The sequence below is a fragment of the Dasypus novemcinctus genome, chromosome 2 (assembly GCF_030445035.2).
Source record: "Dasypus novemcinctus isolate mDasNov1 chromosome 2, mDasNov1.1.hap2, whole genome shotgun sequence".
NCBI lineage: Eukaryota > Metazoa > Chordata > Mammalia > Cingulata > Dasypodidae > Dasypus > Dasypus novemcinctus.
Window position 1 is genome coordinate 85,222,375 of NC_080674.1, and position 27,466 is coordinate 85,249,840.

The 27,466-nt window shown below is 37.9% G+C and overlaps 1 protein-coding gene across 1 annotated transcript in view; it reads left to right on the forward strand.

Moving 5' to 3' along the window:
* VCAN (versican) overlaps positions 1-27,466 on the forward strand; it is a 122,133-nt gene that overhangs the window by 73,863 nt on the left and 20,804 nt on the right. The window contains exons 8-12 of the mRNA XM_058275658.2: positions 3,080-8,347; positions 11,601-11,714; positions 13,939-14,052; positions 19,350-19,508; positions 21,222-21,304. Of these exons, the coding sequence (XP_058131641.1) occupies positions 3,080-8,347; positions 11,601-11,714; positions 13,939-14,052; positions 19,350-19,508; positions 21,222-21,304 (5,738 nt within the window). The remainder of the gene's footprint in view (positions 1-3,079; positions 8,348-11,600; positions 11,715-13,938; positions 14,053-19,349; positions 19,509-21,221; positions 21,305-27,466) is intronic.

Sequence of the window (27,466 nt, forward strand, 5' to 3'; positions counted from 1 at the left end):
TTTAGGGTAGCGTGCACGATTTTGGAAGTAAATTTAATTTTATGTGCAAAAACCAAGCTGAAGTAGAGTTGTGTGGGGAAGTGTATGCAGAGGTCACATTTCTGCTGTGTTTGCATTCGCTGTGATTGAAAGATTGTGATATTTATTTAGGCTGCAAAATGGAATCTACTATATCTAACAGTTTTTTGGTGAAATATTCTGATATGATGGTCTAAAATGGTAAGGAATTCCACATAGATTTATGAGCAATAGGAAATGTTCTAGCTCTTTATCCAAGTGGAAAAATGGGACAAAAGAATGTTACAGTTTGTTCATTGGAGCTAAAATGAGAGAATATCAAGTGGATGTCAGAGTCTTTCATTAGTAATATTAAGTAGACTCAATAAGAGTTGATAAAAAGTTAATGAAATTGTTATATACATTGTTGATTTACAATCAGAGTTATTCTTGTTTTCTTTCCAGAAAAAGAAATTATTTTAAATTACTCATTTTTTGGTAAAGTATTTGGCCATATCTTAGCATCTTTTCTCCCTCTGCTTTTCTATACCATCTTTTTAGGCACACTGACATGATACTTAATAGAATCTTAAATAATTATTCATTAAGAAGGTCTGTAATATATTTATAGCTATTTCATTTTTTAAAATAAATAACTTATTTAGAAACCCATATAAATATATGATAGCCATGAGTGTTTTTATCCTATTCTCGGCCTGGGAGTTCATAAATACACAATATCAAACAGTTACATCCTTATTTATCCTTGTGCTTGACTGACGAAGCCTGACTGAATGTCTAGTTTTATCGCCATTATTTTAAAAGAGGTACAAACTGTGGTGGGGATTCATTATATGCTTAACACTGCCCAGGTTTCTTGTTTATAATTCTTTCTGTATTTCTGTGGCACTAAACAGATATAGATGTGAATTTCATGTATCTGTGTGTGATGCTTCTCAATAATGAATTCTCATTTGAGTTGCTGCTAATACAATGAAATGAAAGACTTGCATGTAAAATAATAGTATAAACAATTTAAGATACACACATTTTTTTGAAGTGCCAGTTAAATCCCAGGAAGATGTACAGAATAGTGTGACTGAGTCTGGCTTAATTCAACTATATTCTAATAATATTTGCTATAAGAGTACTTGATTTGGCAATTAGATAAAATTATTGATAATTAGAGACATTCATTTATGCAAAAGCACTTAAAATGTAGTGTCTCCTATGATTTAAACATATATTTTTAATATTCTTTTATCGTAACACAAAGCTAGGCTTCAAACCAAGTCATATTAAAGAAGTGTTATGATCTGAAGATTTTATTTTGCCTACTTTTAAAGCATTTGCAGTGTGTGGCACTATAAAATCATGGTAACAAGGTGATATAATATTGAACAATTAATCATTTTCTTGAACTTGCCAGTTAGGAATAGTTGGACTATTTCTGGACTCATTTTATTATTTTTATAATCTGCTAGAGCTATCCATTGATCTCACTTCTCTGTATGGTAAAATTATTTTTCATTCATTTGAATACCTATAAGCCTTTGCTTTCATAATTGAAAGGCTGAGTATTTGGGTTAGGATGCAGATAGAAGAAATGAACTGTACTGTATGAAAGTTAAATAGGAAGGACATATATTTAAGATAAGGATACTTCACCATACACAAATAGTCTCTTAGGGATATTTAAAAAAACAAACAGTGAAGATGTGTCAGTCTATAGAACAGAAGTTCTTGTTTTGTTTTGTTTTTACTAGAGTAAAAGCGAAAGAGATAAATTAGACATTGTGTCTTCTAGGTACATAAAAGTCTTGTGGTCTTTGGTTTTGAGAGTTAAAAACATAGAGAAGCTTCTATAGTGCTGGTATTGGTAGCTCTTTGTTTAGGTTGAGGCATAATGGACTGGAATGCAAGCACTACTGGTCCCTCATCGATAGAATTTTTTCTTGTCTGATTTATCAGTAAATGCTATGTGTTGATCCCTCCCTAGGTAGACCGGAGCTGCTTCCTGCAACAGGAACAATCCAGGAGAAAATAACAGTTTTCTCCTCCACAGAGAGGGGGATAGTTCACTTTTCATCCTCTAAGTGCCTCAGGTTCAGCCTAAGTTTGTGTGGCATGGATCCTGGCTGGGCGGCAACTGAATTCTGCAGTTCTATTCCTGGGGGCAGGAGGCGGAGACACAGTGCACCGCACTGTGCTTCTCTGTCTGCCCACCAGTGCCCCATGGCAGCTGGCAATCTAGGGAGTGTTGCCATAACACATGTTGTTTGAAGTTTGCTGGCTAGAATGGTTAGCTCTGACTCCTGAATTTCCTTTGGAGAAAATGTTCACAACAAGAACTATCATTGACCCAACCGAGGTCACCTCCCAGGAAGGAGAAAGGCATAAAGGTGTGGAAGGCTCTTCCTTCCTGGTCCTACCAGTGAGCTGTCCCCACACAGGGCTTTCTCCTCTTGTGTATGGGGTGTGGCTGCAGCTGTGGCCACTGTGGTGGGTGGGGTTTGTCTTCCTTAGCACTGTAACAATATTATAAAGAAACTTCTCTTGATTATTAACATTTTTGCTTTTCTAAAAACCGTCTTATCTAGGACAGATCTAACAAGAAGTCAGGAGAAATTTCTTCTCATTTCCTTATTGAATACAGGTTCCCTAGGCATTTCCTTGCATTTGGGGAAAATAATCACTTTTTCTGTATGATCCAGTGAAATGATCATCATTTTTTCATTATTTTTCCAGTTCATACAAAGATGAGCTCCTACATGTCAAAATTATAATGTATATGTGACTCCTCGTTTCTTTTTAAGGACTTTGTTGCCTTTGTTGAACATGTTGAAGCGTTTTCATAACTCGATTCTGTAATCTTAAATTGGACTTATTTTTCCAATTGTTAATATAAAACAGCAAATTTGAAGACTGAAAACCATGTATAGCAGGGTGACTGCATTTAATGTGAAAAGATCTGAACCCTTCTTTGTGTTACTGAGTGTGATCAGCCTTGCTATCGCTTTCTTCTAGGGTACACTGCCAAATCCTCTATTCAAGTATTGTGAAAACTCTTTGTTTTTTTCAGGTCGAATGAGTGATTTGAGTGTAATTGGTCATCCAATAGATTCAGAATCTAAAGAAGATGAACCTTGTAGTGAAGAAACAGATGCAGAGCACGATCTAATTGCTGAAATGTTAACTCACTTACCTGACATAATTGAAATAGATATATACCACAATGAGGAAGATGAAGAGGAAGATGAAGACTGTGAAAATGCTACTGATGTAACGACCACCCCATCAGTGCAGTACATAAATGGGAAGCATCTCGTCACCACGGTGCCCAAGGACCCAGAAGCTGCAGAAGCTAGACGTGGCCAGTTTGAAAGTGTTGCACCTTCTCAAAATTTTTCAGTCCGCAGTGAAAGTAACACTCATCAGTTTACAATAGCCGAAACGGAATTGTCTACTGTAGTGCAACCAAATGAATCTAAAGAAATAGCTGAATCACTTGAAATTACATGGAAGCCTGAAACTTACCCTGAGGCACCAGAACCTTTTTCAAGTGGTGAACCTGATGTTCTCCCCACAGGCCAGCTTCACGAGGAAGAAGCCACTGAGGGAGCAAAATTAGCCACAGAGAGAGGTCCTGAACTTGATAGTCTGCTGCATAAAACTACTGAAACTGTACCTGTGTTTCCTGAAGAATCTTCCGGAGATGCTGCCATTGACCAAGTATCTCAGAAAATGGTCTTTTCAAGGGCTACAGAAGTAACATTTCGTGAAAATGCAGAAAAAAGTACTTCTGTTACGTATGCTCCAAGCCTAGTTCCAAGGTCTGTGTCAGCAAGTGCTTCAGAAGAAGGATCAGTTACCCTAACAGGAAATCCACAACCTGATGATCCATTGTCCACCATAGAAAGCTGGGCGGGGATAAACCCTAGACAGATTGTAGATCTCTTAGGGACCCCTTCTTCAAATCCAAGTCCAGAAGACTCTGGGGAAGAAGAAGAAGATAAAAATGAAATGTTCACTGTGGCAACTGATTTACGACAAAGGAATACTACAGATATATTAGTTACTTCAGACACTAGCAAGATAACAATTGCAGAAAACCCGTTGGATATTCCTGCAAACACCATTTATTCTGTCTCTGAACAACCTTCTACAGAAGTAGTCCCTACCAAATTTGTAAGTGAATCAGACACCTCTGAATGGGGTTTCACTACTTTTCTTGAAGGAAAGGAAAGGAAAGATGAGGAGGAGGAAATGACAGGCACAACTTCTACGGATGAGAGACTGACACAGAGATCAGATCAATTCATTTTATTCCCTGAATTAGAAAGCTCTAATGAATCTCCATCTAGTGATTTGGCATATGCTACTAGGAAAAGTATTATGTCCTCAACAGCATCCACACAGTCTGGACAAGAAATGACAAGTTCTACCCTTGTCCTTACAGAATCAAATGTTTTAGACAATTTTGGAGCTCAGACCCCTGAGCAGAGCAGTAGCAGTCAATCTGGGAGTCAGGAAGCACTGACCACTGTCTCCAGTAGCCCTGTTTTTCTCTTTATGGAGCAGGGCTCTGGCGAAGCTGCTGTTGACCCAGAGACCACCACCTTTTCTTCATTTTCATTAAATTTAGAGTCTGGAATTCAAACCAAAAAAGAAGCAGCTGATACTTTATATCCCCATGTGAAAAATCTGTTCCCTTTTGAACCAACAGGATTACTTTTGAATACTGTAACGGATAGACAGGTTGCTGAAATTATAAGCCAGACATCCAAAGAAAATTTGGTTTCTGAGGTACCAAGAGAGCCAAATCATGGGAAAGAAATAAGGATCTTTTCTACAGATTTTCCTTTAGAGGAAGATTTCAGTGGTGAATTTGGGGAATATTCAACAGTATCTCATCCCATAACCAGAGAAGAAACTGTAATGATGGAAGGTTCTGGGGGCACAGCATTTACGGATATCCAGATTTCACCCTCTGCAATTCCTACATTAGATCACACTTACAACACACCTGACTCGGAAGGACCCAGTAGCACCCTGGTCAGTGCTTCAGCCTTCCCCTGGGAAGATTTCACAGGCTCAGCTGAGGGCTCAGGCGAGCAACAGCTGTCAATCAGCAGCTCTGTGGACCAAGTGCTTCCCAGTGCCATGGGAAAAGTTTCTGGTACAGGTATCCCATTTACTGACCAAGGATTGGGGCAAGTTGGTGCTGTCAGTGAAGCTGATAAGAGATCCACCATTTCAGCAACGGCAGAAGTGCGAGATAATGAAGCACCAACAGAAGAGGGGGAAGTAAAGATTGATGGCACAGTTTCAGTGGACTTTCCCCAAACTACAGAGCCAGCCAAATTATGGCCCAGGCAAGAAGTTAGCTCTGTAAGAGAAGGAATTGAAAGTAAAATAGCATTAGAAGGAAAGATTGAAGAACAAATGTCTTCTGAATCCCCCCAAAGCTCTAATGCACCAGGGCAAACAACTCTGGATTCACAAATATTTACTGAAACTGAGCTCCTAACCACAGATTATTCTATGCTAACAACACAGAAGACTCACAGTATTGATAAGGATATGGCAGAGGAAAGCATTTCCTTAGTCAGCACTTCTACTCCAGATGTGGATGCAAAAGGCTTGGAACCATACACTGCTGTTTTTGAAGCTACTAAAAAATCCCATTTTTTCTTAGCTACTTCCTCAGAGACTGAAACTATACCATCTGAAAGTGTAGTCACAGATTCTTTAATCAAAGAGGAAGAAAGTGTAAAACCCTTCCCCAAAGGTCTGAGACCAAAAATTCAAGAATCAGATACTGATCTCTTATTCTCTGGATTGGGGTCAGGAGAAGAAGTGTTGCCTACCCTACCAACAGTATCAGTCAATTTTACTGTAATGGAACAAATTCTTAGCACATTACTTCCCCAGACTTCTGGAGTGGAAAATTTAGAAACAAGGGTCTTAAGTGATAAAACTGAAGGCTATAATGGAATGGAAAATATGACAAATGAAGGTAAGCCACTCATTTCCGAAACAGCTGACATCTCTGAAGGTAGCCAGAGAGCACCCAGCACAACCTTAATGGAAATTTTAAGTGACACAGGAGCAGAAGCACAAACTCTGGCACCTCTCACTTTCCCCACAAACTCTGAACATCCTCAAAATCAGACTCACAGTTGGGCAGAAAAAATCCAGACCGATGGACCACAAACTGTGATGGAACAAGTCACTCACAAGAATTCTTCAACAGCAGAAACTGAAGAACCAGCAACATCTTCCACTGTTTTTCTGGCTAGAACTTATGGTCTTGAAATGGCCAAAGGATTTGTTACATCAGCACCAAAGCCATCTGATTTGTATTATGAGCATTCTGGAGAAGGATCTGGGGAATTAGATATTGTTGATTTAGTCCATACTTCTGGAACTACTCAGACAACTAGGCAAGGAAGCACCACATTTGTTTCTGATAGATCCCTGGAAAAACATCCCGAGGCTCCAACTACTAAAGCTCTTACTGCAGATGGATTCCCAACAGTTTCAGTGGTGCTGCCTCTTCATTCAGAGCAGAATGAGAGCTCCCCTGATCCAACCAGCACATGGTCAAGTACAATGTCATATGAGATGTCCACAGAGGGTGCTACCAGTAGTTTCCAAGATAGTTTTAGGGAATTTGAGGATTCTACCTTAAAACCTGATAGAAGAAAAGCCACTGAAAATATTATCCTAGATCTGGACAAAGAGGACAAAGATTTAATATTGACAATTACAGAGAGTACTTTTCTCGAAATTCTACCCGAGCTGACATCAGATAAAAATACTATCATAGATATTGATCACACTAAACCTGTATATGAAGACATTCTTGGAATGCAAACAGACACAGACCCTGAGGTACCATCAGAACCACATGGTAGTAGTGAAGAAATCTCTCAAGTTCAGGAGACATATGAGGCAACTGTTAACCATTCTTTAACTGAAGAAAAACTTGAGAGTTCTGGAGATGCTCTTCTGCCTAGCTATACTCAGGCAGCACATAATGAATCAATGATTTCTGAAGATGGAAGCCAGTTAGATCACATGAGCTCTATCTTCACTACTGGGATTCCTGTCCTTAGCACAGAAACAGAATTAGATATTTTACTTCCCACAGTGGCATCCTTGTCTATTCCTAGTAAGTCAGTCACAGTTAATCCAGAGAATGAAGAGCCAAAAATTAAAGTAAAAACCTTGGATGACATCTTTGAATCAAGCACTTTGTCTGACAATCAAGCTATTGCAGACCAAAGTGAAACAATATTGACTTTGGGCCATTCTGAAAAGACACAGGAAGAGTATGAAGAAAAGAAATATGTGGGTTCTACTTTTCAGCCAGAATTCTCTTCAGGAGCTGAGGAGGTCCTGATAGACCATACACCCTATGTAAGTATTAGTTCTATTCACCTTATGGCTGAGAGTTTAATAGAGGCACCTAAGGTGATGGAAAGATCCAATGCCCCAGGTTACACTGAGACAACACCATCTGTTTCAGCATTTGCAAAGTTATCCTCACAGATGTCATCATCTCCAGCCACTATCCAAACAGGCAGTGGAACCTCTGAACACACAAGGGTCCTGGAGCCAAATGCTCTGCCAGGTACAGATGTGGACATATCTCAGATGCCCTCAGAGGATTCTTTTAAGGAGATTTACGCAAATATTGAAGCAACTTTCAAACCAGCAAGTGAAGGATACTTTCACATAACTGCACCTCCATCCTCATCTCCTGACATGGAAATAGAACTTTCGGAAGATGAAAGTAAACCTATATTATTAGAAGAACTGGAAGCTTCTGCCACTGAACTAATTGCTGAGGAAGGAACTGAGATCCCTCAAGATTCCCAAAACAAAACAAATGTTCAACTTTCTGGAGAAACAATCAAAGAGTTTATCTATATTGGAACACCTGAAGCTGAAACTGTTGTCACAGCTGTAGGTGAAATTAAGTTAGAAGGTGCTTCACCATGGCCACATTCTACTGCTTCTGCTGCCCATGGGGTTGAGGCAAGTGCGGTGCCTCAGCCCGGCACACAGACTTCAGAGAGGCCCACTGTTCCTTCTTCTCTGGAAATAAACCCTGAAACACAAGCAACTTTGATCAGAGGGGTGGTTTCTACCGTAGCAACACCAGAACATCAAGTATCGACGAGAATTCTTGATTTCAATAATCAGGCAACAGCAGGCACTGTGGAGTTAAATACTGAACTTACAACACCGCCATTTTCCCTTCTGGAAACTTCTAATGAAACTGATTTCCTGATTGGCATTAATGAAGACTCAGTGGAAGGCACAGCAGTCTATTTACCAGGTAAGGTCCCAACACTTATAAATCTGTTTCCAAACCTGGAAACAGTCCCTTGGCCTTAACATATACATGTGTATATTTTTATTGTGATGTTAAATCAATGTAGATTTTTATATTGTTCACATAACAGCAGGCAAGGCCACAGTATTGAGTCCATAATCAGATGTAGTGAAAGTAAGTATAGATTATTTCTGGACTTTAAAAATATACTTTATATTTTTGTTAGTTTTAAAGCAGTATACAGTTGCAACAGAAAAAAATGAAATTGTTAATGATGTAAAAATTCTATTTTTTTTGGTCACAGCTAAAACATTTCTGCCATATATCCTATATTTATTATCTTAGTTTTAAGAACAACAACAAAAAAATCCTGTTTCTTTCTTTTTTTTTCCTCATCTCCCATTGGTGGGTGATATTGTGGCAATATCAAAATGTGCCTGGCCTTTAAAATTTGAAAGTAATAAATAGCTGTATTAAATATCTTGCAGGTTTGTGCAATGTCAGTTATCAGTTTATATTTGTATGTCATTTCCTTGCTCCAGAAAATCTACAAAATGCTTCTATCATATTATTTAGCCGTAAGGGTATTTGGTAGTATGTATTCATACTCTGCCTGTTGAGAGAGGATTTCTGTTTATTTATTGAATTTACAGAAAACAAATCTGACACTGCTTCATCTAGACTATTTCATTTATCTTCACAAAAAAGCCTATCAAATGCATATTAGTATCCCCATTTAAAAAGCTAGGATGTGGAGGTTCAGAGAGGTTCAGCAACTTGCCAAATGTTGTACAGTAGAAAACATGCCATTTTAATCCAATCAGTCCAACTCTGAAGTCCATATTCTTTTCACTGCATCTCGCTGCTTTCTGGTAGAGTCTAAAAATGAGCGATTGATATTTGGCTATATATAAACTGGAAATCTCTGGGTATTTACTTGGTAGAATTTATTGTCCTCTTAAACTAAAATGAGAATATTGAGAAGTTGGCTTTACCCATGTTCCCTAGGAATATTATTTAAATAGCAGTGTGAGTAGAATGAATTAGTAGGCAGCACCACCCAACTGCTACCAAGAGAAAGATAAAAAGAATCAGTGCTTCAAGGGTAGTGATGGTTGCAAATCCACTCTTTACTTTAGTGATCATATTTTATGGCATGGCTATGGTTAGAATTACTCCTCTGATCATATCAGCATTGTCTTAGGTACCACGAGTGCTTCATTTTGATGTGTTTCAGATAGATACAGAAAAGTAATAGTAAAGTGCAATTTTTATAAATGACTTGAGGTATTTTGTGAATAAAGTTGATCAAAGGTGGTTGACATTGGATTTTTCTTGTTGCTGTGTATTTAATCTGTAAATGATAATTTATTATTCTGGCAAATATATGTTACTTTGTAATTTAATTGAAATATAATTCAGGTTGGTGATAATGTGGTAGAGAAATCATCTGTAATAACAATTACATCCACATATATAGAGGGTTAGGTTTGACAAATGAGTAAGAAAGGCATACCAGTTATCCAGTCCACCATGCACAGTGTTTACCAAGAACTTGAGCTTGTGTATTAATTATATAAACAAAACAAAACAAAAAACCCTCACTTTAATTTAATTCAGTAAACAGTAGCTAATATTGAGTTGTGGGTCTATCTGTTGCAGATTCAACTTTCAGTCAGAGGTTAGTATAAACTGTTTAGGCAAGAATAGAAGTTTTTTCCTAATCTGAATGTCTTCAAGTTCGACCCACTGTCTCGCCAAATCCTTGTCTCATACTCAGCCTGGTGTTTAACATCTATGGTGGGAATAATAGCTGTACTGCATTTTGTGTGGCACATTACAGGTTTACAAAGCACTTTCACACAAGTGTCCTTTTGATTTTGTACTGAAGGCAATATGGAACTACACCGTTGACTGCAGCTTTGCTATCAAGAGGCATAGTTTCAGAAGAAAAATGATAAAATCATTAGGGAGATTTTAAATATTCTCAGCACTGTAGGAGAAACTTAGTGAAGTTGGGGTCATTTTTTAAACAAGTAATTTAAGCTTGTGAATCGACCTAGTTTTAAAGGAGACTCCCCTCACGTGCATGTGTAATCTCTCAAGTCTTTCTGATAGTTAAGAATTTTCTTAATACTCAGAAAGTTTGAGTTTGACTCTTCCTGTGAGGGAAAGGCTGAATTATCTTCTACAGCAGTACCTTGTTTGTCCTAATATTCTTTAAATTAATGTTTCATAATTAGCCATCTTTCTTTCACGTGTAATTACTTCAGAGTTTAGGACTTTGAGTTCTTAAAAATATGATTGTGTTGCATATATGATCTATTTTATGTCAATTATTTTGTGAGACTTTTAGCTCTCATTTGACTTCCTGATTATTTAAAAAATTAAACAATTCTGAAAAAGTATTAAGTAATAAAATTATTAATGTAAACACAACTATCAGAGCATTATTACAGAATAAAATATGTGCTTCAAACAGTATAAAATTTTGCATTTAGGAAATACATTTTAGCTTGTTTCTCCTCAGAAATTTGTGCCATAGTCTTTACATTTATCTCCTAGGAGTGTTGTTTTATGTGTGATTTAATGAGAAAATTGTAATAAAAATGTGGGTTTCATTTTAGGTGAGATTTTATATTTGGGTTTGTTTTCACACAGCAGTGTTTAATACATGTGTTGCTTTTCTTCAAGTATAGTTTAAAGGAGTACATTTGGAACGTGTTTTTGGAAAAAGCATGTTAATGTAGCAGAAGAGACTTCAATGCACACTTTTGAAGAAAAACAGTTTCTGAGCATTAAGTGGTAAAAGGCAATAATAATTCAAATGATGGTAACCAGCCAATCTGCTAAAAAGAATGCATGTTCTGTGTATCCAGCCATTTCATATGAACTAACCCCATTTAAAAGAATACATTTTTCATTCACTGTGCACATACGTGTAATCATTTTTGACTAAAATCAATTGCCATTATCATGCCAACTAAATCTGCAGTAGAGTATTTTAGTTGCCAGATACAGTAAAAAATAATGATGACTCAATCCCAGAAATGATTAGATGCAATTGGTAACAATTAGTTATAATGCCAAGAAACACTCCAGAAAATAAAGTTAATGTTAATTTTTGTGTGTAGTAGCGCTAAATTGCTATGGTAAAGCTTATGCTATGGTAGCAATAAGTGGCGTTTTATGCAAAAATGCATTGAAACCATAGAGATGAGCCTAATTGCTTTCCTTGCTTTCCTGAACGCTATAGGACCTGATCGTTGCAAAACAAATCCATGCCTTAATGGAGGCACCTGTTATCCTACTGAAACTTCCTATGTCTGTACCTGTGTGCCTGGTTACAGTGGAGACCAGTGTGAACTTGGTAAGAGGTTTGCAGCTGAAAGAGTGTGGCTCTTTTCCAAGTTGCACTATGTTGTGCAAATTAGTCAGAGGATTTCAGAGAAACTCATGTGTAAATGAATCATATGTTAACAAATGAAGATAGGGAAATAATTTCATTAGGATCCAAGAAATGGGAACAGATGTTGACTGAATTCTAATGTACACAAGATTCAGTGAGATTTACTGAGCTCAGCCATTTCTTTTGGTGGTTTTCACAGATAGGCTTTACGAGTGGCAAAGATGCATAAATAATAACCTAGAACATGTAGTATATCCACAACAACTGCATATCAATAAATAATCAATTTAAATAAAAATTTTCAGAACGCTGTATTAAAAATTAGGAAGTTTAGTTCTCATGATTTGGGATCGTTTCTCCTCTGACAGAGATCAGGAAAAATCCTTTGGACCTCCTCAATAGCCAGTTGCACCCAACTCCACCTTAGAGAGGTGTGTAAATTGTTGTCCCCCTCCTCTCTTGGGTTCCCAGGGAAATAAGTAGCTGTTTAATAAATCAGTTTCTTTAACTCCCATATTCTTATGTAAGCTTCCATCTCTTTTTGAAAACTAAAGCCCCAATTTTGATTTGGCCAAGTATAGAGCTTACCTCTGAGAAAAGAAATGAGTTTATTGGCCAAGAGCTCCTTGTAGAGGTGCCATGATGACTAAGTAAAGATGGTCCACTGATAACACTTTAGGTGACAAAGAGATACAGGGATGAAATCCTCAACATCCATATGAAAAGTATACTTTTCCTAAAAAAAAATTACTCAACACAGTCATCATCTCTTTGTGTGCTAAATAGTGGGTATATAGAGCTAGCAACAGATAATATTTAAGGAATAATTACATCTTAAATATCAAATTTACATCTATGAAAGCATTTTTCTGGTCCTCTTTCTGTTTTATATTATTAATCAATTAAAAATAATTTCATGGGTTAATGTATGCAAAGCTCCTTGAACGATGACATCTGGCACTTAGCAAATACCATAGAATGGTTTGGTATCGTTACTATATCATACGATCATTGCTAAGGCCATATCTTTAGATAGGAATGTACTGTATACTTCTTGGAGATCAAACTTGTTTAGTACATTTGTTCATTTTTTAAAATATTCTTTTCATTCATAGAAATATTAAATTTTTAGCGTAATTTCAAAATTCTATGGGAACATAGAATTTTCTTCAGGAGAGATCATGAGGGACTTTAGAAAAGTTGCAGTTGATAAAGATCTTAAAGTCGGGAGGATTTTTAAAGTGGGGGAAGGAGACATGGGCGCAACAAACAAAAACTCAGAGACCAGAAACTGCAGAATGCATGTAGGTGACTGCAAGTGTTCAGGTAAGCCTATGTATGGGTTTGTAGGAGCAAAATATTCTGGGAGAGAATACTAGAAAGTAGGTTGGTTGAATTAGGTCTTAGCAGCATCTGAATGCAATATGCTAAAGAGTTCTACTTTGTAATTGAGGCCAGTGATTCTTAGATGTTAGCATGCATCAGAGTCACATGGAAGGTTTGGTAAAAACATAAATTGTTTTCTCCAGTCTCAGAGTTTCTGATTGAGTAGGTTGGGGGTAGAGTCTGAGAATATGCATTTCTAACATTCTCAGATACTGCTCATGCTGCTCTTCCAGGGATCATCCTCTGAGAACCACTGCCCTAGGCAACTGGGATCCATGGAATATTTTTGGAAGCAAAAGAGTAAAGTGATGAGGACTGTGACTAAAAAACATGACAGTCAGCAAAGTGAAGGATATATTGGAGAGAATGGCCCAGAGGCAGAGAGGCCTGTTAGGTATTTTCAGTATTCCACATGTAAGGTAATCAGGGTAGAAGCTAGCAGTAGGGGTGGGAAGGTTAGGAGGAAGCTTTGTAAGCTTTGGGATTCATGTGACTCATCTAATAGCAATGGAGACAATGCCTCCACTCTAAATATTTTTGAAATTTTCTTAGTGTTGCTAGACTTAGCAAATAAAAATACAGTTAAATTTGAATTTTAGATTAAAAAAAAAGAATAATGTTTTTAGTATAAGTATACCCTAAATATTGCATGGGACATACTTATATTAAGCAATCATTTTTTAAAAATTTGAAGTTCAAATTTCACTGGGCTTCTTGTATTTTATTTGACAACCCTACTAAATAAAATTTTTGACCCTTTTGGAAAATATTTTTGTGGCCTTTTATGATTTTATTTCAGATTTTGATGAGTGTCACTCTAACCCGTGTCGGAATGGAGCCACGTGTGTTGACGGTTTTAATACGTTCAGGTGCCTCTGCCTTCCCAGCTATGTTGGTGCACTTTGTGAACGAGGTAAGAGCTGTTGCAACATTTGTATGATGAACATTATTGCTACTTCATTTCAAATATTACTTCTAAACAGCATTTGTTGGTAATGAATTGCATATTGTTAGCAATTTTAGCCTTGTTGCATATTCTTTCCCCAGGAGGAAATTCAGAGGTTACCTATATATAAGGTTTCCTTGTGTGTCCATAGCTCTCAACATCTGAGCAACAGTGTTGATTGGATCATTGCATTGCTGATAAGAATTGCAGGCACTCACTGATCTGAATTTAAGGAGATGTAGCCAACAAAGGAACACTGTAGTATGCACTCTTCCTGGGGACGAACTAGGCACCTACCTTAAATCACATATGTGGCTAGTGTACCGAGGAGTATTGAATTCGGGTTAGCTACCTTTATTTTCTTCCTCTCAGCACATGGGGCTCAATAGACTTATTTGCATAGTCAGACATCCCTGGAGAATGAACTGATATAGTTGTTAGACTACATCAACCTTGGCTTGGAAAACACTATGTAAATGGTATTGTGAATTTGCTCACCAGGAAATTTTCCTACTGAAGAAGCATCTACTTTTTCTGAATGAAAGTCTTATGTTCATGATGGCATGAATCTCATGATCCCTGTAATTTGCATTTTATGGCCAACCTAAGAGTGTATTTTGGGCAGTTCATGGTAACATTCCTTAGTCAGTCAATCAGAAACAGATTGCATGCTCAGCACACAGCTTGGGAATGTAGGGCTTCTCTACTTAAAGTCCTACAGTGGTTTGGCTTTGATAAAAGTGCTCAGAGCCAAACTTCCATTCCACCAGACAAAACGAAAACATATTAGACATTCAGACAATTTGGTCTGGCCTGGCATTCTGCTTTGCAGCATTAATCTGGACTTCACCACTATTAAAGCAAAGCTAAAAGGAACATGCCTTGAATTGCTATTTGAAGGGATGGGTGATTGCTGAGTTTTTAGGTTTGGGGTGATTTTGTTTGTTTTAATTGCATAGGCTGAGTCTATTTGTTCTACAGTGTTTTATGGTAATTACGAAAATACACCATGCAGGATCCTCTTAGGAAAAAAAAAATTAGGATGATGCCATTTGTTGAGGAACACAGACAGGTGAGACACTTGAGATGTCTGAATATGTGAAAATGATTCTGACTTCCCTTCATTCCAAGTACAAGGAGCATCCAAAAAGTACTCTGTCCAACAAGTATCGATGAGCACCTACTGTCTTCTAGGCAAGATAGAGATCTGAACCAACCAGACAAAAAATTCCCTGTTCTTATGAAACTGGCATTATGATGCTTCAGCATTAATTCTTGACAGAGAATAAAAGGAGTTCTATTTGTTTGGTGCTTTATAGGTTACCAAATGCCTCTGGGTACATTTTTTCTTTCTTTCCTTTTTCTTTTTGGTTGCAGTAGCAGTTCTATCAGTTACATAGGCCAGAATCAAGGCTCAGAGATGAAAAGTGACATGTTCAAGGTCACTCAGCTAATAAATTACAGAGTGAGAAAAGTGAACCTAAGCAACCTGATGCTAAAACCCAGGTTTTTCTCAGTATCTCCACACTGCTAAAGGAACTCTTAAAAACAAACGTTTTATTGATATGTTTATCTGATGGAATCAGAGAGAGGTGACAGATCCTTGGTAGGGATTTTGGAGATCAGTTACCTTTTTCCTCTCTTTAAAAAAGAATATTGGAAAGAAAAAGTTTTAAATTTTTCTTTCCTTTCTGGTGCCACCTAGCTTCAGGTATATTCTATTTTATCTATTTTATCTTGTTTTAACCTTCTACATAATTTGCTGAGGAGTAGCTATTCCAGTCTGTTTACCAAATGCAGCTGTGCTTCTGTGATTTACTGCCAAGACGCCAAAAGCCTTTTTCTCTACTCTTTTCAGGTTGCCTACAAACAAAAGTTTTCTTCTTTCACCGCAGCAGTGTTGTCTAAACAGTTTTGTAGCCAAATTTCAGGAATGACTCTGTCATTGTTTTTTTAGCTGTCCTGCTCTGTTCTCTGCATTAGTAACTTCTTAAAACTCTGGAAGAGGGGACGTGTTTTGGTAGAATGAAAATACGAAACATCTAGAAAGGGATCTTGGATCAGTAAAGAGACAGTTCTAAACTCACAGATTATCCCCAGTCAACGTCAATGATAAAGCTTGCCAGCGAGAAGCAGGAAGTGTCAAGATGTTGACAATTTCTTAAGACTTGACAGGTATCTGTCACAGGCTTTGAAACATTACCTGTACTACGTAAAAAGGATAGATTTTTTAAAAAGTGAAATTCTCAAAGAGTGATAGTTTCAACTTATATGGTCTGAACGGGAGTTATTACACACTTCCTTTGTCCCCTCCTAAAACTAACTGTGGGACTTTGTGTTTTAAACCTAGGTACTTTAGGGGTTTTTAAGTCTAAGGAGCATTTATACATTTCAAATAATTTTTAAGAAAATATCATATATAGGGGTTGTGTTTAATAAATGAAATACATAACTAAGATTTTGAAAGGCTGGAAAAAGCCTATTTTTGATCTCTCTTATCAGAATAGCATCCTGAGAGATGCTGCTTGACACTTAGTCCTTCAATACATATTTATTGAGTCCATGAATAATGAAAATTAATTGAATCAGTGTGGATACCCCACTTTTTTTTTTTTTTAATAAAAAGCCACTCCATGTGGTATTTGCACATTTATTTATAATCATTGGAACACAGACACAATGGTTTAGAAAGTAGATAAATTGGAAAGCGGATTTGGCCCAACGGATAGGGCATCGCCTACCACATGGGAGGTCCAAGGTTCAAACGCAGGGCTTCCTGACCCGTGTGATGAGCTGGCCCACGCGCAGTGCTGATGTGTGCAAGCAGTAGGGGAGCCCCATGAGCAAGGAGTGCACCCCGTAAGGAGAGCTGTCCAGTGCAAAAAAAGTGCAATGTGTCCAGGAATGGCACCGCACACACAGAGAGATGACAAAGCAAGATGATGCAACAAAAGGAGACACAGATTCTGGGTGCCACTGACAAAAATACAAGCAGACACAGAAGAACACACAGCGAATGGACACAGAGCAGACAACTGGGGGGGCAGGGTAGGGGAGAGATAAATAAAAATAAATCTTTAAAATAGAAAAAAAGAAAGAAAAGAAAGATAAAACTAACCTGCGACAGTTAATTTATTTAACAGAAACTCTGCCCCTGTGTTTTGGACCTGTATTCTGATAGGAACATATGTACCTGCTAACTGAGGACGGTATTGTAGCAGTGATGTGGTCATACATTTAAAATTTCTGATCCATTGGGATTTTTTCTTGGATTATCCATATAATCATTTTAATGACAACAGTGAAAGAAAGAGGACCAGACTAAAACCACTTGGGTTAATTAAGGGATATGATGGGGTTTACAGAAAAATTTTTATGATGTAATATTCAATAAGTTAGGGATCCTCTAGAATTTTAAACTATGTCTTAAAATAATGATAATTTCAAGGTTAAGGGAAGCTGTGTTATTACAATATCACATTATTTTCTTTGGCAGTAAGAGTGTTCTAAAAATTTTCCCAGTTCTCCTCCCCTGTAAACTAACCCCCTCGTATATGAAGATCTGTTTCCTTCCCACCCCTCCCACCTCACCTCTAAATTCTTCCATGTGAACTCCCCAAAAGGAAAGTTACTACATCCAAGTAGCCAAAATTGGCTTCATTCCTGGGCACTGAGTGTTACTTTTATACCAAACCATCTAGCTGTATCTTGAATCCTTTCCTATGAGATTTGGTGGTCTCCCAACATTTTAATAAAACTCAAAACTTCCAGTGCACGAAACAAATACTCAGCTGTAACTAAACAACAGGCCTGGGAGACTAAACTGAAATAAAGACTGCTCTCAGAGATAAGCTGCATCTGTTGTATGATTATGGTCTAAATCACTGAAGCCAGAAAAAAAATTAAATCCTGCAGAATGCATACTTTCCCACAATTATAGAAAGAGGAATAATAGGAGGGAGGGACAGAAGATAATTTGAATTTCAATTTGGCCAAGTTGACACAGAAGGCAAGAATTTATTTAATTTAACAGAGTTTTGTTTTCTTCACTGACCAGTAAAATTTGGGTGTGTGGGTGGTTATTAGGTAATATGGAAGGTTTTCTATAAGGGTTGCTGTTTTGTTCATTTTTACATTTAATTAGCTCAAGATATTTAGGTTTACAGAAGAAAGAAACTGAATGCTAATAAAGCTTGTGAAAGTCAAAATTATTTCTATTGATGGTTATTCAGTATATGTACTTCAACCCCACCTGTGGGTAGGTGGGTCTGAGGGAAGATTGCCAGTGAGAATATAATGCTCTGAGTAAGGCTACTTTTTTGTGTGAAAATACATAAACATTGGCAATTTGGAAAGTATAAATGAAGCATATTGACAGTGGGAAATTTAGATATATTTGAAAAATGCTTTCATCCACCAGATTACTGGTGGTATTGTTGCTGCAAAAGATGAAAAATAAATACACCCAGAGACATACAAATATACGTATGTATATTCCATATGTGATATGGTGGAATGGGGGACACATTAACTTTGGTTATTTTGTTCTTAATAAACTTGAAAGCAGTCTTCCTTTTTTTTTTTCAAATCCTGATGCCTTTGCACGGGGCTTTATCTATTTTCCTTCTCTTTTCTGTGAGAAGGCACACAGTCCTAACCAAATCCTGGGAGCTGCCCACTCCTGAAGGCTTTTTTTCTGGTTGTAAATCTTACTTGACAAGGGCGCCTTTGCCCCTTCCATCCCCCCAGGGGCCTCTCAGGGGAAATAGGAAAGAACTGTTTCCTGATCCTTTGAAGTCCTTATGCAAATAGAGCATTCATAATTCTGCTCTCCAGAATTCTTATCTTATCACTTGAATGATTCTCTTTAGAAAAGCTGTGTTGTTAAGAAATTAGCCCTGATTGCTTAGCTGGTAAGTCTGTGGACACTGGGGCCTAACAGGTTTTGGCAGGTTCCTCTTCCACTTTTCCGCTGCTGCAAACTGGCTTTAATCAAGGAAATTGCCCTGAGGAAAAGATACTGACTTTTCAGCTCCAAGAGGTAGAGCCACCCACTTCTCAGGAATCAGTGGGGGCTCTCTCAATATATGATATATACATATATACATATATCATTTTTTTTGGCATTGTGTAAATGTGACCATTATTGTGAATCATTTACTTCAGGGACGTTGCATGATATTGGCTTGGCTCTTCTATGAACACTTGGATTGATGAGCCAATTTGAATGAGTTTAATAAGCCCCTACCTTGTTCTCTTCCCAGACACTGAGACATGTGACTACGGCTGGCACAAATTCCAAGGGCACTGTTACAAATACTTTGCCCATCGTCGCACGTGGGACGCGGCTGAACGGGAATGCCGCCTTCAGGGAGCTCACCTCACAAGCATCCTCTCTCATGAAGAACAAATGTTTGTGAATCGTATGTACCAAATAGACATGTGTTTCCTGAAACTCCTTTCATTCTCGCCACCTTCTTAGTTTTCTTCTGTATTCAATTCAAAGGAGGTAGCTTTCTTAACTGTGATCCACATTATTAAATCCCTCATCTGTGAATGAATTAAAATCATTTCAATTATAGTAGTCTCATATTTTGGGAAACATTTAACATAACATCAGAAGGTATTGCTTGCCTTGCCAATCTATGAAACGGCATCCTGTAGGTTTAATCATATGAAATTGCTGTTATTTAACAAATTTCTGATTTACTGAAATGGCCATTTCATATGGCTCAACCTAATTCTTACCAGGGTGCCTTCATGGTCTCCATTTTTTTTTTTTTTTTTTTTAAGATTTATTTATTTATTTAATGTCCCCCCCTCCCCTGGTTGTCTGTTCTCTGTGTCTATTTGCTACGTCTTGTTTCTTTGTCCGCTTCTGTTGTCCTCAGCGGCACGGGAAGTGTGGGCGGCGCCATTCCTCGGCAGGCTGCTCTTTTCTTTTCACGCTGGGCGGCTTTCCTCAGGGGCGCACTCCTTGCGCGTGGGGCTCCTCTACGCGGGGGACACCCTTGCATGGCACGGCACTCCTTGCGCGCATCAGCACTGCGCATGGGCCAGCTCCACACGGGTCAAGGAGGCCCGGGGTTTGAACCGCGGACCTCCCATATGGTAGATGGACGCCCTAACCACTGGGCCAAAGTCCGTTTCCCATGGTCTCCATTTTGAATATGCCTAAGTGTTGTCTGAAGTTAAAGAGAAAGTTGCTTTCAGTTCTTTTTATCCCACTAATTAAAATTAATTCTTAATAGAACTCGAATCTTGTCCTCTGTACATGCTGGTTCTTACCCAAATTTCTCATTATTCCAAACCATAGAAAGTGGGTTTCATATTAAGAACATGACGAGGTAGATACTGACAGCCAATGAAACTTAATATCAGATCCGTTTCATGACTTCCAAATTCAGATTCCCAGGAAAAAATAACATCAAATCAATAAATTAAACCATAGCAAAGAGGAGAGCAGCTGGTTTAGATATAGCAAATATGTAAAAGTTTTTGCTCAGGAAGCATTGTTTGATGTTCTCTTTAATATGTTCTTAGGATGCCTGTTATCTTTTAGAAGTTTAATTGCTATTTTGTAATCCAGATTGAGGTTCATTTAACATTATTATATGGTATTCTTACCAGTGACTCATCTCATTATAAAAATAAATACTTTTGAGGATAATTTTGCAGAACTATCTGGTCTAGGTGTTCACTGTTTAAAATGCTTGAGAAGAAATTTGTGGCTTCCAAAAGTCAGGCTAGCATGATTAGATCGGGCACATTTTATTGGGTCCCTGAATTTCTGCCAATGGCATAGCTTAACTAAAAAAGTAAATGGAAAATTTCCGTCACAATTTAAGATGGAAAAAAATGCTTGTTTAATTATAGTAAACTGCTAAAGAAGTATTTGTCTATGTCAGATATTTTAATATTTTGCAATATGCTTGCAAATTAGCTTATCGTTTAAAGTACATACATGGTGCAAAAGAACAAGAGAGTTTGACCGTGAGAGCTTTTTATGAGCAACTTAGTAAAAATCCAGTCAGAGGAAAGAAAGCATAATTCACTCTGAAAATAGTTTTCTTTGATACATTTTCATCCATAGATGGGCAAAGCAGTGAAAATATGTGTTGCTTCCTGTCTTGTAGGTGTGGGCCATGACTATCAGTGGATAGGCCTCAATGACAAAATGTTTGAGCATGACTTTCGCTGGACTGATGGCAGCACACTGGTAAGATGCTGATGAAAACACACCCTTTCTGGAAACTTGGTACTGTGCTCTGAGCTCATGTTACAGATGGGTGCTTTAGAGTGGACCGGAGTGACTCGGTCAGGGTCACCATGTGAAAAGGGGAGTGAGGAATAGGGTCCCAGGCTAACTGACACTACTTCCAGGGCTCCAGTCACTTTAATCTCTTTATATCTAATTTCCAGTGGATTGGAGAACCAGATACTTGGCAGAATTGCTTTGGATTTTTAGATCTTCAAAGCAAAAAGGAAAAGAATAAGAGGTCTTGAAAAACAAACAAACAAAAAATACCTTTCTTTCTTAAATAATTGCACCCAACATGTGCTAGAAGCATAGTCACTTTTATACAAGCAAAAATGTTCATTTTTCATCTTAAGAAAATTGTTTTGCTGATTTATGGTCTTGTGAATCTCCTTCTATTCAATATATGCTGACTAGTATATACATATATATGTACGTATTCTACTTCTTCCATATAGAATGTATATATTCTACTTCTCAAGAAAGGGTAACTCGGTAATGCTAGCCACAGCCTTGAGTAGGCTGGAATTAAAGTACTGATATCTGGTCAGACAAATCTGTTTTGAATCACTAATATTAAATATACAAATGAATCTAATTCTTTAGATATTGTTCTAGTGTGACTGGCTATACTAGTGTTCTCAGAGCTAGCGGTTCATTAGAATCACCTTGGGAGCTTCATTTAAAAAGAGATTGACTAGAAAAAAAAAAAAGACTATCTAAAGCCAACAGCTCTGGGAAGTGGGACCTGCACAGCTGCATTTTCTAGGTGTTCCTCAAATAAAACTAAAATGCAGGACATGTTGGGATCCATGTGGCAATACAGTAAGTGTAAATTAAATTCTAATTAAACAAAAGAGTAAAAATTAAAAATCATTTATACACGCTTTTTGTGGGCGAATTACTTAGGTGTTTAGATTTCATTCATTATCTGCCACCCATTTGAATTCCATGAGTTTGGCAAAAGGTAAGGTTCATTCTAGAAGAGACACTAAAGTAATCTCTGCTTTTGGAAGTTCTGCTCTGTTCAGGGAACCTTCTCTGTGCTCTTGTGGACACTGAGATATCATTCAGTTCATACATGTCATGGTTATTTTCTTTGCATCTAAATTTTCATTGAAAATATTTATTGAGGGCCTGCTATGTGCCAGTCACCATATTAAGCATTTGTTTTTTTTAGTTCCTCACAATGACTTTAAGATAGATACTAGGTGTTTGATTTTACAGGTAAAGATAGGGAAGGCCAGTTAGCATCACGTGTGTGCCCAGTCATAAAGCTGCTAAATGGTAAAACTAATTTTGGAATTCAGGCCTGTCTCCAAAGCTCAGTTATTTTGGCTGGTACCTTCTTGAATTTAAAAAGAGTACACCTATTTACATTTTGCTTTGAGCAACCTTAAATAAAACCTGACTCTCTTTTTTTAAAATTTCTCTCCCCCCACCCCAGTTGTCTGCTCTCTGTGTCCATTCGCTATATGTTCTTCAGTGACCACTTCCATCCTTATCAGGGGCACTGGGGATCTGTATTTCTTTTTGTGGCATCATCTTGCATCAGCTCTCTGAGTGCGGTTCCATTCTTGGGCAGGCTGCACTTTCTTCGGCGCTGGGCAGCTCTCCTCACGGGGCGCACTCCTACGCATGGGGCTCCCCTATGCGGGGGACACCCCTGCGTGGCACGGCACTCCTTGCGCGCATCAGCACTGCACATGGGCCAGCTCCACATGGGTCAAGGAGGCCCTGGGTTTGAACCGTGGACCTCCCATGTGGTAGATGGATGCCTAACTACTGGGCCAAGTCTGCTTCCCTGACTCTCTCTTGCTATCACTCATTATGTTTACTCAACACTGTCACTCAAGTTCATAAGTAAGTTCTTTGGCAAAATGCAGAAAAATATAGGGAAAGGAGATTGCCCTCAACGTGTGCTCTCAGTATAGGCCGTGACCCAACAATATACTGTATATTATATAGTAGAGGAATTTAATGAGTTCTTTCTTGTTGAATGCATGATTCATTCCTGAGGGGTAAATTGTAAATTGGATTTCTAGGATGCCCAAAGACCCACAATGAAGTCTCCCACCAAGTTTCTTTTATGAATAGTCCAGTGAAAACTGCAGATTAGATTGTTATGAGTACCAGGCTGTTTAGGGAAGCTCTAGGAATGCCCAGGACTCAGGTGGCCAATTCTGGTTGGTACTTTCTTGTGTCTTGCAGACTCCAACCACAACTTCTCTCAAAGTATACATATTGTCTGGGTTCCTGTATGTTCCAGCCCTGAACCCAGAGTAGCTGCATTTGGCCAGGTGGATTGTATGAACAGTCTGTCATTTGCTACATATTGACCTGCCTGAGCCAAGTCCTGGTCTGTTTTTAATCTGTCGTTGCTTATTTAGAATTGATTTGTATGTTTTCATTCTTAGGGTTTATGTCCATTACTAGATGTTTATTCTGGTTCCCCATTAGCCATTAACTCTTCAAAGAAGTGGTTCTTTTCCATGCGTTTTATTTCTCATGGTGTCTAGGGTAAGGCCATATATTCCCTGTGAGCTTGGCTAATGAGACACTGAATATTGGCTTATATTTGGCAGCTATAAAATATCTTAGGGGATTTTTCTTTCTTGTCAGATGCCATACAGGTGAGCTTGACTCATGAACTGTCATTCTACTATGCTGAAGCAAGCCAATTCAACTTTTTTTTTGGGGGGGGGATGGGGGTCTGAGTCTGTTAATATTTAATGGAGACCCATAAATACTGTTAAGATTATAACTTAATAACCATCTCTATCCCCTAGACTGGAAACAAGTGAGCACTGCACTTTGTTGAAAGAGAAACACTGATCTTTCTCTGAAACTTTCAGAGGAAGGTAACCTGTAGCATACATAACTATACAACATAATGACATTACTTTTGATGAAATCACACTTTTCATTGAAATCTACAAATTATGGAGAGAATGCTGAGGGTCTGAGTCTGAAGAAGTACAGCAAATGAAACATATAAACAAGCAAAAAGTATCAAGTAAATCCAGATAAAACTCACAGACCCTTGGTTTCTTCTTAATTCACTGTTTGTATAAAATAAAAGCATGCCAAGGAGTGTCCCTTAACTTTGAACATTTTGAAACTGAAAAGGCCATCTGCCCAAAAGCCTGTCCCCCTCCCATTTGACTGATCTTCATCCCACTTTCTTGCTTTTGGAACCACCCTTTCCTCCACCCCATTGCTTTCTGAGACAGCCTAGGTGTCCCTTCAACTCCTTTGTAGTTCTTTCTACAGTCACCATCCTCTTAACAGGATCCATATGTGTGCTTGCCTTTGAATAAAATAGTTCTCCTTTGATTCACCATTTAATCCAAGTTTCTTGCTTTTGAAAATACCGGTAATAGTAAAAGCTTTGCTGTGGACAGCAGGCTCTGCTTACACTTGGAAAGGGAATTAACTTGACTGTGTGGGATTTTAAGGATTTGTTTATGTTTTAGAGTGATTTCTCCCCTCTTCCCCTGCCACCCCACCCCCATCTTTTGTTTGAAAGCTTTATTAGAGCTTAGCCTTCTTGGGAGGTAGAGCAGCATTAAAACAAAAAGAACCATTGATATTTACCTTAGACTGTCTCTTGAGATTTAGTCTGACAACTCAATGAAAATAAACAAGTTGATATTAGGTCTCAATTTCAATCATTTCTTTTATTGAAATAAGCTTTGCTTCCAATAAGCTTGTAGTATAACTGTCTCATATTTAATATAAATATACTATATATCTAGGCTAATTCAATTTTATATACTGAATTACTGATTGGCCAAGTTTTCTAAATTGACCTTATTTTTCAGATTCTGATCGATTCATTCTGTTTTACTGGTCTTTATTGTAGGATGTTGATATTATTAATAAAATGCCAAATTCTTATCTTTGTTATATTTCAATTTTTTCATTATTTACTTGTATTTTCCCTGTAAATTTCATGGAAAAACACTTGAATAAAATTGTTTCTTCTTACCTTTGTGACTTATATTAAGATTTTTTCTCTTGACACATTTGTTTTCACTTAGTCATTTGCCTTTCTACTAACCACTTATTCTTTAACTTGACTATTAATCTCCAACAGTGAAACACACCTAGAGCTTTATTAGAAACCCTACCAAATGATTTCAATAATGAATTGCTTTATTTGTTATCCAAGTAATGTCTTCAGAGATACTGAGGTCAACCATCCAAGTTAAATTCACATTCAATCTGGCAAACAAACTTTTCTTATCTATTAATAGCTTATATATGATTAGCTGATTCTGAAGTTCTTTCTTGCACCTATTGTAAAATGAATGACTATTCTGAAGTGTTTTCTTCCATGTCTTTTCCAGTGCCAGTGACCTTCTCTTCCCTTGCTGTGAACCCTTGTTACTCACTTCTTAAAATGTTTCCATTGTCTTCAATATAAAATTCTCATTATTAGCATGGCATTCATAGCCCTTCATGATCTGGCTCCTGCCCACAACTGTACCTCCTGCCACTTCCTAAGCAATATCATCTCAAAATACTCATAGTTCCTAGAATAAGCCGTGGTCTGGATCCTTATATACACTTGCACTAGTGCTTAGAATGTTCTCCCCTCTTGCCATTAATTCACTTAACAAATACTCAAATAGTTGCTTAGCCAGAGTCTCCTTTATCCAGGAAGCCACCTTGGCTGAGTATGGTCCAACGGCTCCTCCCTCTTGCCCCTTCAGCCCTCTTCCCATCCCTAGCAGTGAATCCCTGTTTCGGAGATAGGGATTAATTTCCATTGCTCCTTCTGCAGCACCTAGCCTAGTGGATCATCTAAAGTAGATAACTGGTAAATGTTTGTTGAAAGAACAAATGATAATCAATATCCATATATTCCCCAGCCAGTGTATTCTATCTTTTGAATCCTGAAATGACAACATTAAGTTTTTTGGCTCAACGTCTTTGTGACATCTCTTACTCAATTAAATGCAAGAATTTTTTTTAAAGATTTTTTTAACCTTCGTGCTATAGAAAAATAGATGGGTTTTAAAATATGGTGAAAACTAAAAAAAATATGTTTCTCCAAAACAGAAATGTATAGCTGAGCATAATACTTCTTAGCAAAGTTATTAACTGAAAGGAAAACAGCCATTTCAGCTGGAAATTATGACACTTTTGACCATGGTTGTCCTAGGAACACTTTTGTAATAAATACTGGAAAGAAAAAAATGGAAAGCAAATTTTTCAACCTTTTGCTGCTCCTGCATGCTTGAGTTATATCAGAGCAGATTTTCCATGAAGCTTTAGGAAACCAGTAATTTATTCAGAACTTTGAAGGAGGGTTTTGTTTTTTTAAGGTCGGCCCATCGTCTGTCAATATACTTTCTGAAGAAAAGAGTTTTAAAAACCTTATTATCTACATCTAAAATATAATGAAACAGGCAAATGGAAATGTGCTTTCCAAATGTTATCAGCTTGTTTAATTTTCAGCAGATTATTTGGGCAAGGATGATTTTTTTGCCTCAAGTTAAACAGAATTTCCTCTATCCATCCACTACCTGAGTCTGTTGTTTCAAGCACAGAGAGATCCAATACTGGGGACCACTATGGGACCACTTATATTTCTCTATATACTTGGTGGCAAAATCATTTTCACAACTTTTTTTTTTTTAAAGATTTATTTTTTATTGATTTCTCCGCCCCCCCCCCCCCCCACTGTCTGCTCTCTGTGTCCATTCACTGTGTGTTCTTCTGTGTCTGCTTGCATTCTTGTCAGCTGCACCAGGAATCTGTGTCTCTTTTTGTTACATCATCTTGCTGCATCAGCTCTCCGTATATGTGGCACCACTCCTGGGCAAGCTGTGCCTTCTTTTGTGTGTGTGGGGCGGCTCTCCGTGTGGGGCACACTCCTTGCCTGTGGGGCTCCCCTATGTGGGGGACACCCCTGCATGGCACAGCACTCCTTGCGCACGTCAGCACTGTGCATGGGCCAGCTCCACATGGGCCAGGAGGCCCTGGGTTTGAACCTTGGACCTCTTATGTGGTAGGCAGATGCTCTATCAGTTGAGCCAAATCCTCTTCCCTTCACAGCTTTCTTTTAAACTAAAGACTGTAGCTGTTCATGAGACAGCCCAATTAGGGAGATAT